Genomic DNA, 17,668 nt, shown 5'->3' with positions numbered 1-17,668 from the left:
AGGAGAAGGCCAACACCCTCTGCCTCTCCTGGGGCAGGTGACCTTGTTCTTGGGGAAAATCTGAGCAGCAGGATTAGACATAGGGGTGTGGACAGTATTCTATCCCAGGACATGGAATGCCCTATTCTCGGATCATATTGTGAGCCCTGGCAGCACGGGGTACGAATACGGATGGGTGGACTCCGACTACAAATCTCTGCATCCATTGACTAAGAAGTCTTTGCAAAGCAATCTGAGTCCAAATAGTAGCGGCTCCTGTGTGGTACAATCGAGAGATGTCCGGTCTGAGCTGTCTACTGTACACGTGATTTTGCAAAAGCATCATCAGACAAGCTGTTCCCCGCAAGGGGCTCCAAGCCGGCGCCCCCCCCCCCTGTCTCTTCCTTCGCTGAGCCGCATCTACTCTTGTAATGCTTGCCAAACTGTCAGCTGATGGGCCTCATAACAACGTAGTGGCGCATGAACTCCAACCTGACCAGTTCCATTCACATTTTCCCGGAATCCGGCGCCGATCCCTTTCCCACCCCACACTAAATACTAGGCAGTCCTTGATTTCTACAGATCTGTGTCCCGAAATGCCCCCGGGCACCTCATTCCTCCGGAATCGCCCTTATTTCGTCTGCAAATAGTCCTTTGTTTACATGCAATTCCTTACTCTGCGGAAGGAGGTCGGGAGTGCTGAGCTCTCACCAGCTGTTTCCCGCCTTGAAGCAGACATCTGATCAGCTGCAAACACACACACACAGATCTATCGGGGCGCTACAAGCACGATCTCTCCCGGCACAGCTAATCTTTTTCAGTCTCTAATCGTGCGAAAGAACCCATAACCACATCGTGGGCGCTTGGAGAGGCAAGATCGCTATGGAGTATTTCATGGTGTCTGCTCAGAAGGTGCCCTCTTTGCAGCATTTCCGAAAAACAGAGAAAGAAGTAATCGGAGGGCTTTGTAGGTATGTGTGCGCTTTCTCTTATTGTGACGGCGCGTGGTTCCTAGCGCTTGCATGCAGAGCAGCCGGCGGTTGCTATGCCTGTGCTTCGGCAATGTATCGGAGCTCCGGGTAATTGCCCGACCTGTGGGTTCGGGGCTCCATGCGCTCGTTTTGCAGTGAAAAACCAGCGTTTGATGTCGCGAATGACTAGAAGAGGGGAGGGGGGGATTCCGATCGGCGACCGCCGCGCGCCACCTTTCCTGGGCCCGCGTTCTGAATTCGAACGTTGCTGCATTGTGCGCTGGAGCGGGGCGCGCGCCCTGTGGCGCCCGGAGACTTTTGTTCTCTGGCGCGCGGAGACAGGCGAAGCGTTTGCAGCTTGCAAACAGACCCACGTGGTGCCGCAGCCCGGCCATGCTTTGCTGCAACTAATCGCCTATTTTCACGGACTCCAGTCCCAGCGGGGGGGGGGGATTTGGGGATCGAAGCGGTGATCGAGGTGTTAGATGCTGTTTGATGTGGACTGAGAAGCTTTTCAAAAAGGTTCAGACGGGAGAATTAGTGCGGGGAGGTGTGCCGTGCAGCCATGCTTCCTCCTGCCCTGCTTGGTGTTGGGAGGCTTTTGTGTTTGTCCTTTGCAGCGCTTGGGAGGCGGAAGCACGTAGAGCGCGCTGCAGCACACTAGTAAAGAAGTTTAGATGTGGGCGATCTCGAGTTCGGTGGGGACAGGGCTTCAGATAACAAGCTAACACGTTTCAGAAATTTTAAAGGGGTGTGTATGTGCATGTATTATCGAGGCCTGCCCGTGACTCTGCAGCCTTTTCGGAGTAGGAGGGTCTCGTACAGGGCTTGATGGGATTTGTAGTTGAGAGGTCCGGTGGCATGCTGGGAAATGTAGGTAGTCAGACCAGACCATGCTTTCTTAGCACAAAAGCATGGTCCAGGATTTGCAGGTACTGCAGCCAGCAAGAGATTAAATCGGACCATAGACGTGATTAGACAGGAACTTTTTTTTGCTGCTTGCTAGGGCCTTGCGAACAAGAACATTACTAAACTTGGTTTTATATAGCAGGAGGCAGACTTGGTCGTATTAACGAGTACGTTGGTACATTCTCCCCGTCGAAATGGGAAAGAAGCGTTTAAACTTTAATAAATATTAATCTGAGGCGAAAGGATGCTTTTTGTGTGGAATTAACTGCCGTTCACGTATTGAAATGTTTTGTAAACAATGTATGATCGTGAAGGTCTGTTGTGCCTCTCCGTCGTGGCCCATGTGAAAACTCAACGATCATGACGTTGCATACTATTTACAGTAAGAGTCACGTTTTTGCTGCAGCAAAACAAACCTTTACTATAATTAATGTTTACAGTTTTCGGTCTGTGTTTTTCTGGGCTTATATTTTTTTGTAAGAGTTTATATAAGGTTCTGTTGAAAGGTCCCTAATAGGCATATTTTCAAAGCACTTAGCCTTCCAAAGTTCCATAGGTTTTTATGGAACTTTAGAAGGCTAAGTGCTTTGAAAATGAGTCCCAAATATTTAACTCAGCCTTGTAGATGCCGGAAAGCTACTGCTTAAGACTGGGTGGAAATACGGTATTTGTGTCCTGTTTGGCCACTGTTGGGAATAGGATACTGGGCTTCATGGTCTTTCAGTCTGAGCCAGTACAACTATTTTTATGTGCCATGTTTTTATATATTTACAGAACTAGGAGCTAGGGACATTTTTTGGTGTGCCTAGTCTTTTGTAAGTTTGACACCTTTCTTAGTTTAGTTTGGTTGTTTTTTTTTCTGACTTCTCTGAATTAAAGGTGTTAAAAGTGCAATTCTGTAACAAGGCACTATTCCATAAAATAATGTAGCCATCTATCTCTATGGAATACTAGCCTAACTATTTTGGTGTATATCACAATTACTTTTTAGGGTGTCCTTTATTTCTGTTACTTAACCTAATACTGTATCAACCAACGCTACCTTTACGCTCATCTCATCAACAATTATAAACGATATTCTCTTCAACTTTTGTTTTGAGTCTGTATTGACTGTATTTTCTCTACCACTTGATATAAGACTTGAATCCTCATATCAAAAATTAAAATCAAGATTAAAAAAACTATTACTTTAGAAAACCTTATGAATGCAGTTAACTTCCTAGGCCTTTAACTGTAGTGTACCACGCTGAATCATCGTGATATGCAGTAAACTTGAGGTCGATTTACTGTCTTTTATAATTATAATTTTAACTGTTATTAATATCTTTTAGACTATTATTATACTTTATGTTTGTAACTTCTTTTCTGATTATATTCTTGTATAACGTATACTGCCACAATGGTATTTACCAGTTGGCAGTATATTAAATAAACTTGGAAACTAACTGGGTATGTAAACACATTACAGTCAGGCTCAAGCAATTGGGCCAGCCTTGGAGCTGCAGATAACCACATAACTTCAGTATTAACTAAGTTTTGGACTAGATTCAAATTGTCACCGAAAAAAAAAATACACCTGGGCATATTCTATAAAGCATGCCTAAATTTCTGCATGGTTTATCGAATACTCTGAGCGCCCGTCCACATGGCTAAATGCAGTCACGGGCAGTTACTCCAAGTAAAACTTGGTTGTAAATGCTGACGCATAAATTAGGTGCGGACCGGGTGTATTCCATAATTGCATAGATTTTAGAAATGCCCATGAGCTAGCCATTTCTCACCCCCTTTTCAACTATGCGACTTAGAGTTTACTCGTATCACGTCACATGATGTTACAGACTGTGCTTAGTTGTGCGCATAAATTCTAAATAATGCCAATTAGTGTCAGTCAACTGGCAATTATTGGTGCTGTTTGGCTTCTTAACTAAGTTGTGCACACAAATCCAGAATACGACTGGATTTGCGTGTGCAACTTAAGTTGTGCTGTATAGAATCTGGGGGTGTGTATTCCCCTTTGCAAATACCTACTGTGTAAGTTACACATGGGGCTCATTTTCAAAGCACTTAGCCTTTCAAAGTTCCATAGGTTTCTATGGAACTTTGGAAGGCTAAGTGCTTTGAAAATATGCGTAACATAGTAGATGACGGCAGAGAAAGACCTGTACAGTCCATCCAGTCTGCCCAACAAGATAAACTCATGTGTGCTACTTTATGTGTATACCTGACTTTGATTTGTATCTGCCATTTTCAGGGCACAGACCGTAGAAGTCTGCCCAGCACTAGCCGCGCTTCCCAACCACTAGCCCCGCCTGCCCCCACTGGCTCTGCCACCCAATCTCCGCTAAGCTTCCGAGGATCCATTCCTTCTGAACAAGGATTCGTTTATGTTTATCCCACGCATTTTTGAATTCCGTTACCGTTTTCATCTCCACCACCTCCCGCAGGAGGGCATTCCAAGTATCTACCACTCTCTCCGTGAAAAAATACTTCCTGATATTTTTCTTGAGTCAATGTCATTTCATGTCCTCTAGTTCTACCGCCTTTCCAACTCCGGAAAAGGTTCGTTTGCGGATTAATACCTTTCAAATATTTGAATATCTGTATCATATCACCCCTGTTTCTCCTTTCCTCCAGGGTATGCATGTTCAGGTCAGCACGTCTCTCCTCATATGTCTTATACGGCAAATCCCATACCTTTTTTATAACTTTTCTTTGCACCGCTTCAATTCTTTTTACATCCTTAGCAAGATACGGTCTCCAAAACTGAACACAATACTCCAGGTGGGGCCTCACCAATGACTTTTATACAGGGGCATCAACACCTCCTCTCTTCTGTTGGTCACATCTCTCTCTACACAGCCTAGCAACCTTCTAGCTACGGCCACCGCATTGTCGCACTGTTTCGTCGCCTTTAGATCCTCAGATACTATCACCCCAAGATCCCTCTCCCTGTCCATAAATATGACTCTCACCACCTAACACATACATCTCCTGTGGATTTCTACTCCCTAAGTGCATCACTTTGCATTTCTTCGCATTGAATTTTAATTGCCAAACCTTAGACCATTCTTCTAGCTTCCGCAGATCCTTTTTAATGTTTTCCACTCCCTCCCCAGTTAAGTGGGTATTTACAGAATAGCACCTAGGCAGCATTTTGGCAGTTGAATGTGTGTGTGTTTGTGTACAATTGCACATGTAAAAACAATGGAACCCTGATATGCTCCCCGCAATAACACAATTCTGCATATAACCCAATCATGTTTTAAGTCTTTGTTTTTAAATTTTTTTTTTACATACAGCTCCTTTTGCAACAGATCCATTTTTGGTTCAATTGTGTTCATGTTCTATTGACCTCACTTTAACACGATACTATTTTATGGATCCCAATCATAGCTTTATATCATGGTTCCACTGTACATTATTCTAAACATTTGTATGTAAACCCTGTTAAGCTAACTGCTTTTACAACATTCTCTGGCATTGGATTCCAGAGTTTAATTAACACAAAATTTAAGAAGTGAAACAAAAACTGGAGGGAAGAGTAGGGAGGGGAAAAGTGGGTAGCATAGATGGGGGAGGGGTTGTTATTATTTTTGCTATGTTGAGGAGGGCGATAAGACACAAGGCCTTCCACTATGCTTTATGTAATGTTTTATAACTGGAGGGAATTGGATGGGACTGTATCGATGGCATATGTTTGACTTTGTATTTGTTTTTTTGCATATTTTAATAAAAAGATTTTCAACTTAAGAGAATTATTAGTCCTCGTGTCATAGAGAATTTTTCAGTTCACCCAACATCAGTGAACTTCCTCTTCATAGAATACACCACTGAGGCATACTGCAGTATTGCTGTGATCAGCATGTGCCAATCCCCTCCCTAGAAAATAGAAATGTATTTTCTAGCATGCTTTTGGGGGGTAGACATGTCTTGCGGTAATCGGTCAGTGCACAGCCTTCGCTGCTTGCTGACTGATTACCGCAGGATTAGCGTGAGCCCTTACTGCCATCTAAATAGGTGACGGTAACGGCTGCATGCCAGTTGTGAAATTAGTGCATAGCCATTACTGACGGAGTTCATGGGAAACCCACACGCTAATCGCAGCATTGGCGTGTCAGTTCATAGGATTGTTCCGCATGTGTTTTATGTAGGGCTACTGCTGCAATGTGTGGGCCCTCCAAAAATTCTGTTCTGGTGGGGCTGTATTTAAACCAGTTCTAATTCTTGCATCAGCAGCACATATTCTAACCTAATGTTGTACATTCATAGTGTTTTTTTTTTTTTAATTTTAAACTCTCTTACCGTTAGCTCTTCCAATCTTTCTTTATTCATAACGTAGTAGATGATGGCAGATAAAGACCTGTTCCTTAGCGTCCCTCCAGACTGGACCAGGATTGGACTGTTGGGTTGTGCCCGCCTACCAGCAGGTAGGCGGGCACAACCCAACAGTCCAATCCTGGTCCGGTCCGGAGGGACTAAAGGAAAGCAAATTAGCAGGTAAGATCTAATTTCTCCATTGTTTATTCATAATGTAGTAGATGATGGCAGATAAAGACCTGAACAGTCCATCCAGTCCACCCAATAGTGACACTCATTATCAGTTTATGATTAAACCAACAATGAACATTGTATAAAAATACTTTCTTGTGCCCTTTCCCTTTTTGTTCTTCCTGAAAATCACTTTCTGTTGCTTGTAGTGGAAGTTGCTTTTACATCTGATAGTTTACTCAGGTTTATCTCTCGCCTTTTCATTAATTGTTTCAGGGGAGTTACATGCAGATACGGTAGTGGAAATTTTCCTTCCAGTCAGGGGTCTCACTATCTAACCACATTCACCCCAGATTCTATGTAGCATGCCTAGAGATCTGCGCTGAAATCGGTATGGATTCTATAACAACACGGCCAACTCAATTGGCTTAATAAGCTAATGAGTACTGAAGACAGCACTTAAATAATAATGAGCAGTAATTTGCACTGATTAGAATTTAGGCGCACAACTCAAGCGTATTCTATAACGATTTGTGCCTAACTTCTAACGTGCACAGGTAAAAAGGTTCGTGGTTATGGGCGTTCCAAAATTTACACGCCTACTTATAGAATACAGCCCAGTGTGCCTAAATCTACATGCTGGAATTTATGCCACATTTTCATTGGTGTAAAAGGATGTGAGTATATTTAGGTGCTGAAATATGAACTATGTGTATTTTATAATTGGTGCCTAAATGTAGGTGCCGATTATAGAATGTGCTTAGTTGGCATTGATTTGAGCGCCAAATTTTTTGTCTTTTATTTATTTATTTATTTATTTATTTAGGTACCATATATAGAGTCTTCCCCATTATGTTTAAGTATTTTTATTAAGACACCAAATGATTTACTGCACATTAAATAATAAAATCCTTATTATACTCAGTGGGGCCTTTTTGCTAATGATGCATGCAGTGCAAATTAATACGCATGAGCTGGTTAACACACATTAGTAAATGAAGCTTTAAGTTTGAACCTGAGACAAGGGAGGGTTAAGTTATTCATGTATAGGGGTTAGTTTGGGCCTCTTTTAGGATCATCTGCTGCTTGAAAGAACAGCTTTCCTTGGTGCCAGCCAGGTGGAAGTTTTAGCCTTCTGGGTGTGATTTTCAACAGCCTGCACTGTGAGACTTACCGCTTCCCTCTGTTAACAGTTGGAGGCCACGGAATAAAGGTTTCCTGAATGCCCTCCCCTTCTCTAAACATGGTTTGGGAGGGTGGAGGGTTGTGATAGCACTGTGACATCTATGGGTTATGTGATCTGATAACTGTCTGGGTCAGGAATGTGCTTTTAATCTTTGGAAGCAGAGGAAAGGATTTGCACTCAACTTCCTCACCAGCTGCCTTTCCCACAGGCTCTGTTTCTGGGAACATGAGTTGGGCAGGGATGAAGGCTGTGAATGAGTTTGTGGCTCTTCACGTTGCACCTTGACTGTTTTGCTGCTTCAGTCTCTGGACTGATGCGGAGCCCCAGAAGCACTCCTGTGTCTCGGGTTATTTCCTCGTCTTTCACTATTGCACCTTTGCCTTGGCATTTGGAAGCCCCACCAGCTACAGGTACTGTGAAACTCTTGGAAAAAGTTGAGTATAAAAATATTATTAATAATATTTGTTATTTTACTATCAACCTTAGCTATTAGTAATCGGGTCTCATTGTTTAAAATGGGACCTGTGCTGAAATAGCACGAGTTAGGGGTAAAGTATCAACGTGGGCTATTGTTAAGATGTGTTATCTTTCCCTTCCCCCACCCTTCTTAGTGTGAAGTTTCAGAAATTGTGATGTCATTATGCCTCTTTTCCACCAATGCCTAAGAGCCAACCTCATCAGAGCTGCTCTGGTGCTGAAAACATGCTACTCCTCATTTTACTTTTTTCACCGGTGATCTTTTTTTTAAAGACCAGCTACTGTTAATTTTAGCAGACACATTGCCAAGGAGAAATGTGATTGTCAAAAATATACGTACCAAGACTCCTGAGGCAGGCACGTATGTGCCGAAACGTGGTACTGTGTCCAGTCACATTAAATAAACTTTATTTTGGAGTCCCGAGTCTGATTTTGAACAGCCTGATCCCGTTCCCACCCAGTGAGATTTTTGTGTTCTTTCCACTTTTGTGGTTCTTTTGCACTTGTGCTAAAATAGCATCTTAACTGTAGCCAACGTTGATAACTACACCCCATACAGCAGGGGTTCCCAAACCTGGCCTTGGATAATCCAACCAGTCGGGTTTTCAGGATATCTGCAATGAATATGCATGAGAGAGATTTGCATACATTGCCTCCTTGGAATGCAAATCTGTCTCGTGCATATTCATTGCAGATATCCTGAAAACCTGGCTGGCTGAGGTTCCCCTAGGACAGATTTGGGAACCCCTGCCTTAGAGTCTGAGTGGGAAATTTTTAAACATTAATGGGTCAGCAGATTTGAGCAGATCTAATTTTCCATGAAGCAAGGGCAGAAAGGGGGGGCTGGGAGTGGTGCACATTTATTTAAAATACTTGAGGTGTCCTGGAAATAGATTACAAATCATATTTAATTTTGCAAGAAGCATATACTACCTCTGATCCTGCCACACAGCTCATCCTCTTTAGCATATTGTTTAATATTTTTTAGGATTTTAAGTCAATTTAATTGAATGCATGTTCTCATAGCCAAGTGGTGATGCAGTTACACACAGGACCCACACACTTGCTCACATACACACACACTGGTACTCGGTGTTTGGACTCCTATAACATGTTGTGAATTTGTTTTACTAGTTAAATGGTTGCAGCAACTGCAGATAGTTCAAAACACTGAGAGGAGAGAAAATATGCAGGCTTTTTAATTTTTTGGCCAAACCTCATTGGTTCCAGTAAGGCACTCAAATACAGATGGCTTTTAAATATGTAGAAAGCCATTCTGAGGCAGCAGTCCATTGGGTCTAGTGGTGAATTCATGTCACGAGTGCCCAACAGATTCGAAAAGGTAGATCTTTTTTCCATAGCTCATTTTCATGGATTAGCAATGGTGAGAGAAAGTACCAGTATATAATATGTAAACAAAATAACCATCTTTCGAAAGTCTCTAAAAACTTTCTTCTTCAACAAGGCCTACAATGAGAACATATAACCTCACTAAGTCACCTCACCAGTCCAATCAATCATGAAAACCCACCTCTATAACTAACCTAATCACTCTCTTCCTTCTTCCCCCTTCCCTTCCGGTACACTGTACCAACCATATCTGTTTCCCTGATATGATAACGTTAACAAATCTATGTAAGCCACATTGAGCCTGCAAATAGGTGGGGGGAATGTGGGATACAAATGCAATAAATAAATAAACCATTTTGGTTGTACCACAGAAAGGCGGTAGTACCCTTACCCATACCCAGCTAATAATTTGTAATGGACATTTTTCCTCCAGGAATTTGTCCAGACCTCACCTTTTTTTAGACCTAGGTATGTTAGTCATCTTGGACCACATCTTCAGCAACAGACAGGAAAGCTTAATTATGTACTGCATGATAAAAACTTATTTTTGATTTGTTTTCAGTCTGTTGGTCAATAGTTTTGGCATGTTCAGTCAATCGTTCCGTTTCGTTCAGGATTTTATAGACTTCAATCATAGCCCCTCCAACATGTTTCTTTCAAGCTGAAGAGCCCTAACCTGTTTAGCTTCTCTTCATAAAGGAGGTCTTTCATCCTCTTTTTCATTTTTGTTGCGCTTCCCTGACCCTTTTCTAGTTCCACTATATCTTTTTTTTGAGGTGGGGTAGCCATAAACTGCACACAGCACTCAAAGGGTAGTCGCATCAGTGATCTGTACAGAGATAAGATATGCTCAATTTTGTTCTCCATCTTTTTTTGGATAATCCCATTCTGTTTGCTTTTGGAGCAGCTGTGACCATAGTGGGCTGAATATTTCAGTGTATTGTCCACAATTTTTTTTTTTTTTTTTCCTTGGATAGGGACTCCTAACTTAGAATCTAGCGTTTTGTACCAGTAGTTGGGTTTGTTTTTCCCAGTGTGCATCACTTTGCACTTGTCCACATTAAATTTCATCTGACCTTCAGATGTGGAAGGATCCTTCCACAAATGATTGCAGTCTTTTGCTGTTTTAACGACTTTTGAATAATCTTGTGTCATCCCATAAGTTTGATCACCTGCGTCATCACTCCCATCTTCAGATCATTTATCAATGTTAAACAGCACAGGTCCCAGTACATTCCATTACTGACCTTTTTCCATGTGGGTTAAGTGACCATTTAATCCTACCTTTAGCCAGTTTACAGTCTGCAGAAGGGCATGACCTTTAATTTCCTAAGACTTGTGTTTGACCTTCAAAGTGTTGAAATTTCACAAGTTGAAAATTTTTGTCACTGTTTAAATGCAGATATTTTCCAGGTAGACAGTTTCCCTCTTGCAAAAGTTTATTATTGAAGGAATCAGCCTTGTAGGCAAAATGGAGATGTGTGGCCTAATTCTTTCTATGGTGCTCAAACTTGCGTGTGCGCAATTTAATTGAAAAGCCAATTAGCGCTGATAATTATTGGTACTAAGTGGCATAACAATGTATGCATATAGCATACAAATTCAAAACTGCATAGAGCAATATGCAAACAGAAACTTGAAACTTATTCAATTGCTCAGAAATCTAGAGGGATTTGATAAGTATTTGAACAAAAAGTATATTTTATTAATATGTAGCCTCATTAGTCTAGGGTACCTATTATGTTATTTTAGGACACCACTAATTGACTTTCATCATTGGCTACCCCACCAACCCAGCACCACAGAGAAAAACTCTCCTAATTATCTTTAACATGAGAGAAAGGTCTGTAGTGTCTAGGTTCATGGAAAACCCCTTAAATTTTTTGGGGTTCTTAGTTCAAACAATCACCAAAATCCTTCTCATTAGACCAATGAAACTACAAATGGTCTTATAAGGGGTTTTCCATGAACCTAGACACTGCAGACTTTTCTCTCATGTTAAAGATAATTAGGAGAGTTTTTCTCTGTGGTGCCGGGTTGGTGGGGTAGCCAATGATGAAAGTCAATTAGTGGTGTCCTAAAAATAACATAATAGGTACCCTAGATTAATGAGGCTACATATTAATAAAAGATACTTTTTGTTCAAATACTTATCAAATCCCTCTAGATTTCTGAGCAATTGAAATAAGTTTCAAGTTTCTGATAACAATGTATGCACAAATTTTTAGACACTGATGTCCGCGTGTAAATTTTGTGCTGATCTGAAAGGGGTGTGGCCATGGGAGGGGCATAGGTGGATATGGGGCATTCCTGGAACGTACGCGCAGTTTTATAGAATAAAAGAGATCTGTGCGAGAATTTTCACCAGGTTTTGGTTGGTGTCAATCCTTGCACCTACCGGGTGTCAAACTTTATTCTGCAAATGGCGTCAAAATCTGAGCGCCATTTATAGAATAGCGCTTAGCATGAAATTTTATCAGCGCCATGTACAGAATCTGGCCCCTAGTGCTTTTATGATATCAGTGCTTGAGTTTTGGGAACAAACTGCCAGGGAGGAGTTGAAAGGAAAGATTTCTCTCTGCCCACAAGAACGGTTAAACCATGTGTTAGCCTTGGTAATTAGGTTCAGGGGTATTGAGCACATTAAGTGGCTGTGTAACCAAGGATAGTTGTGTTGAATGATCATATTGTGCCTCTCCTCTGGGTCAGGTCATGTATAACTGATTGTGATGTTTTCTCTGAGTGTGTGGCTTCTGCTTGTGTAAGGAGATCCCTGTTATATTTTAAGCTATTTGCAAACTGCCTTAAATGACCTTAGTCACTATGGCAACATATAAGCTTTAAGTGAACAAACTAAAAATTATTACATTAAAAAACCAAAACATAATAATTGTATTGGTGTACTTTTCTTCCGCCTTTAAAGTTACAACCCCCTCCCCCCCTGTTTACAAAGTGAATGGGTTGTGTCTGCATTAGTGCACCAGCTTTGTAAAAAGGCGGTAAGCAGATTACAATAATAAAACTTCTATATTTAGAAGGAGTTTACAACCAAACAAATCTATACAATAAAATCAATAAGAAATACATAATTTCAGTCAAGAAATTACAAATGTTCGCCTATGTTTACTAAGTGGTGCTATGGGTGCGTTATCGTCTTTAACACACGCCCATAGAAATGTATGTGTGTGAGCGTTCAATGTGCCATAAATTTACAAGCGCACCTTAGTAAACATATATACCCCTTTAAGTGTTCAAAAATTTCCTGAACAAGAAATATGAATCAATCTGGCGCAGAGTAACTGGAATGGTATTCCAAAGCCTAGTGCTTTGAAAAACGATAGAATGTTCTCTAATGAGTTTACAAGTTGACTTTCTTCAAATATGGAAAATCTAATGTTAATTGTTGTCTACTTCTTAGGTGGGATCTACTACTTGCAGTAATCAAAAGCTGATTTACAGTATCTGAATTCAGCCCAGATACTCTTAAAAAAACAAACAAACAAGCAAGTTTAAAATAAATTAGACTCTCAATTTTTACCCAGTGCAATTCATTTAATAATGGGGTAGCTTCAGTATATTTTCCCACCCCCAAAACTCAACCTGGCTGTGGTATTTTGATGCAGTTGAAGTCTCTTTCTATGTTTAAGTGTAAGAGAACATACAAAGAATTACAGTAATCTAAGTTAGGGAGCAAAACTGCCTGTGTAATAGTTCTAAAGTTGGTAGGATTTAAAAAAAGATCTAATAGATCTAAGTCGACTCAATACACAGAAAAATCTTTTTACTAGAGCGTTTATCTGATGTTCAGATGTTAGATTAGGAGTCCAAGATTATTCCAAATACAGGGAAAAAAACAGGGCACTGAAAACGTTACCCCAAATGGTTCATATACACAATGCCTGCAGATTTAGGTTTGGTGTAAAGTTTGCAGAGAGACAATGGTTAATGAGTTGCATGTGATCAGTATGGGGCCCTTTTACTAAGCAACGTAAGCTCTACATGCGCCCAGTGTGGGCCAAAATGGAGTTACCGCCTGACTACCGTGTGGCTCTTGCGGTAATTTCATTTTTGGCACACATACGCACGTCCGAAAAATATTTTTTATTTTCGGGCGCATGTAATGGACACGCGCCAAGTGGCATTTCACTCACTCAGGTCATTACCGCCCAGTTACCATGTGAGTCTTTACCGCTAGGTCAATGGCTGGCAGTAAGGTCGCAGACCCAAAATGGACGCACGGCAATTTTGATTTTGCCGCACGTCCATTTTCGTCAAAAATTTTAAAAAAGGCATTTTTTAGAGGTGCTCTGAAAAATGATTCTGCCCGCGCACAAAACATGCACCTACACTACATAAGTACATAAGTACATAAGTAGTGCCATACTGGGAAAGACCAAAGGTCCATCTAGCCCAGCATCCTGTCACCGACAGTGGCCAATCCAGGTCAAGGGCACCTGGCACGCTCCCCAAACGTAAAAACATTCCAGACAAGTTATACCTAAAAATGCGGAATTTTTCCAAGTCCATTTAATAGCGCTATGGACTTGTCCTTTAGGAATCTATCTAACCCCTTTTTAAACTCCGTCAAGCTAACCGCCCGTACCACGTTCTCCGGTAACGAATTCCAGAGTCTAATTACACGTTGGGTGAAGAAAAATTTTCTCCGATTCGTTTTAAATTTACCACACTGTAGCTTCAACTCATGCCCTCTAGTCCTATTATTTTTGGATAGCGTGAACAGTCGCTTCACATCCACCCGATCCATTCCACTCATTATTTTATACACTTCTATCATATCTCCCCTCAGCCGTCTCTTCTCCAAGCTGAAAAGCCCTAGCCTTCTCAGCCTCTCTTCATAGGAAAGTCGTCCCATCCCCACTATCATTTTCGTCGCCCTTCGCTGTACCTTTTCCAATTCTACTATATCTTTTTTGAGATACGGAGACCAGTACTGAACACAATACTCCAGGTGCGGTCGCACCATGGAGCGATACAACGGCATTATAACATCCGCACACCTGGACTCCATACCCTTCCTAATAACACCCAACATTCTATTTGCTTTCCTAGCCGCAGCAGCACACTGAGCAGAAGGTTTCAGCGTATCATCGACGACACCCAGATCCCTTTCTTGATCCGTAACTCCTAACGCGGAACCTTGCAAGACGTAGCTATAATTCGGGTTCCTCTTACCCACATGCATCACTTTGCACTTGTCAACATTGAACTTCATCTGCCACTTGCACGCCCATTCTCCCAGTCTCGCAAGGTCCTCCTGTAATCGTTCACATTCCTCCTGCGACTTGACGACCCTGAATAATTTTGTGTCATCGGCGAATTTAATTACCTCACTAGTTATTCCCATCTCTAGGTCATTTATAAATACATTAAAAAGCAACGGACCCAGCACAGACCCCTGCGGGACCCCACTAACTACCCTCCTCCACTGAGAATACTGGCCACGCAATCCTACTCTCTGCTTCCTATCTTTCAACCAGTTCTTAATCCATAATAATACCCTACCTCCGATTCCATGACTCTGCAATTTCTTCAGGAGTCTTTCGTGCGGCACTTTGTCAAACGCCTTCTGAAAATCCAGATATACAATATCAACCGGCTCCCCATTGTCCACATGTTTGCTTACCCCCTCAAAAAAATGCATTAGATTGGTGAGGCAAGACTTCCCTTCACTAAATCCGTGCTGACTTTGTCTCATCAGTCCATGTTTTTGTATATGCTCTGCAATTTTATTCTTATTAATAGCCTCCACCATCTTGCCCGGCACCGACGTCAGACTCACCGGTCTATAATTTCCCGGATCTCCTCTGGAACCCTTCTTAAAAATCGGAGTAACATTGGCTACCCTCCAGTCTTCCGGTACTACACTCGATTTTAGGGACAGATTGCATATTTCTAACAGTAGCTCCGCAAGTTCATTTTTTAGTTCTATTAATACTCTGGGATGAATACCATCAGGTCCCGGTGATTTACTACTCTTCAGCTTGCTGAACTGACCCATTACATCCTCCAAGGTTACAGAGAATTTGTTTAGTTTCTCCGACTCCCCCGCTTCAAATATTCTTTCCGGCACCGGTGTCCCCCCCAAATCCTCCTCGGTGAAGACCGAAGCAAAGAATTCATTTAATTTCTCCGCTACGGCTTTGTCCTCCTTGATCGCCCCTTTAACACCGCAGGCCATTTTTCAGTGCACCTTAGTAAAAGGACCCTAAGTTATATTAATAATGTGATATTTGTGCTGGTCAGTACTTTACCCCCAGAGAACAGGGAATCTATAAAAATCTTGGGGATACAGAGTTTACATGATTTACTGAAAGCTCCTGCTCACCACTGATTCTGCCTCATGCATTTTGTTTTAAAGGAGAATGTTTGATGTTTTTTAAATCGCCCTTCCTGAATCCCCACCTTCTGGTATGAAAGTTGATGTGTTTGTTGCTCAAAGTGTTAACAGTATTTTCAATCTCCAGTCCACTGTAGAGGAACCTCTGCAAAATGACAGTTTGAATGAACACAAACTGTGATGTCGTAAGGCTGCAGACCGCTTGTCACTGTACCTTACAAAGGGCAAGGGAAGAAGATGTATTTTCATACAGTGACTTGGAGTGGAGTAGTAGCCTAGTGTTAGTGCAGTGGACTTTGATCCTGGGGAACTGGGTTCAATTCCCACTGCAGCTCTTTGTGACTCTGGGTAAGTCACTTAACCGTCCTTTGCTCCAGGTATATACTAAGTAAACCACTTTAAATGTAGTTGCAAAAAACACAGGAAGGCGGTATATCAAGTCCCATTCACTTTCCCTTTATGGATAACTATCATACTCTGCTTTTTAGCAGATCAGTCTGCTGCGCCCTTTTAGAAAGGGACTACTTGGTTTTCCTTCCATCCCAGTGGCAGCTTCTCCCAGCCCCTTACCCCCTAACCTTACATACCTGATAGCAGTGGCATAGCCAGACTGCCAATTTTGGGTGGGCCTGAACCCAAAGTGGGTGGGCACAAAAATTTCTCTCTACCCCCCCCCCCCCCCCCCCCCCCAGCAAAATGTAGTCACACTCAGATGCATTTGTCACACAGGGTAAAGTGCTGCTTTTCAGTGCATCAGATTTCAGACAATTTATTTAATAGCCTTAACACCCTTTTCAGTGAGCTTTCAGAGGCCAAAACCTCCTGCCTCAGGTCAGTATAATGCTGTTACGGTATCCTCTCCTGACCTAAGGAAGGAAATATTGGTCTCTGAAACTTTATTAACACCATATTACTTTATCCTAAATTAAAAATAAAATTATTTTCTTTACCTTTGTTGTATGGCCATTTACTTTTTCTCATTGTGTCTCTAGATTCTGCTTTCTTTCGTTTAACTCTTCTGCCAGGGTTTCCTGGCCATTTGTCATTTTTCTCTCCTTTTCTTTGCTTTCTTCAAATATTTTTCTGCCTCTCTCTGTGTCCAGATTTAATTCATTCTTACTATCCATTCTTTAATTTCCTTCATCTACTTATGGCTTTTCATCTTTTTCTCACCCTTGTTCTCCCCATGCCTCTTTCACTACTCCCCCTTTCCATGCAGCAGCTCTCCTCTTTCTCTCCCCATCCTTCCAATAGTCTCCCCTCTTTCTTTCTGCATCCTTCCATCCAGTGTCACCTCTTTCTCCCTACCCTTCCATCCAGCGTCTTCCCTCTTTCTCTCCCCATCCTTCCACCCATCTACCCTCTCTCCTGATCCTTCCATCTAATGTCTCTCTCCCTCCTTCTAACCAGTGTCTATCTCTCTACCCTTTTCTGTTCAGTGTCCCTTCTCTCTCCACATCCTTCCACTCTCCTTTCATCCATCTCCCCTCTTTCTCTGCCATCCTCCCATCTGTTTTCCCTCTTTCTCTCCACATTCTTCCATTTTCCCTCTTTCTCTGCCATCCTCCCATCTGTTTTCCCTCTTTCTCTCCCCATCCTTCCATTTTCCCTCTTTCTCTGCCATCCTCCCATCTGTTTTCCCTCTTTCTCCCCATCCTGCCATCTGTTTTCCCTCTTTCTCTCCCCATCCTGCCATCCTTTTTCCCTCTCCCATTCAGGCCCACCAGCCCCAGCTCCCTGGCCACTGCTGCTTTTCCTGATGAGCAGCAGGGCCGGCGCTACAAAAAGAAGAAGCGCTCAGCTGACTGAGCTGAGCGCCAACGCGTCGCTAACACGACGAGAAAAAATGTTTAAAAAAAAACGCGGCACTGCAGGCAGCCTCGAAGCATTGGCTGCTGGCTCTGCAGGCTCCTTCCGTCTCTTACGTCACTGCCCCTGCTTCGCTACAGG

The 17,668-nt window shown here is 42.3% G+C and overlaps 1 protein-coding gene across 2 annotated transcripts in view; it reads left to right on the top strand.

The window, feature by feature from the left end:
* Positions 1 to 643: 643 nt before the first annotated feature.
* TFAP4 (transcription factor AP-4) overlaps positions 644 to 17,668 on the top strand; it is a 75,421-nt gene continuing 58,396 nt past the window's right edge. Inside the window, exon 1 of one of the 2 annotated variants that reach the window (XM_030211741.1) lies at positions 644 to 950. In XM_030211741.1, coding sequence (XP_030067601.1) covers positions 862 to 950 — 89 coding nt within the window. In that variant the 5' untranslated portion in view covers positions 644 to 861. The remainder of the gene's footprint in view (positions 951 to 17,668) is intronic. The other variant, XM_030211742.1, reaches the window with a different exon arrangement.

The sequence above is a fragment of the Microcaecilia unicolor genome, chromosome 8, assembly GCF_901765095.1.
Source record: "Microcaecilia unicolor chromosome 8, aMicUni1.1, whole genome shotgun sequence".
Classification (NCBI taxonomy): domain Eukaryota; kingdom Metazoa; phylum Chordata; class Amphibia; order Gymnophiona; family Siphonopidae; genus Microcaecilia; species Microcaecilia unicolor.
Note: the sequence above shows the minus strand (reverse complement) of the source record. Positions and strands in the feature narration are given on the sequence as shown.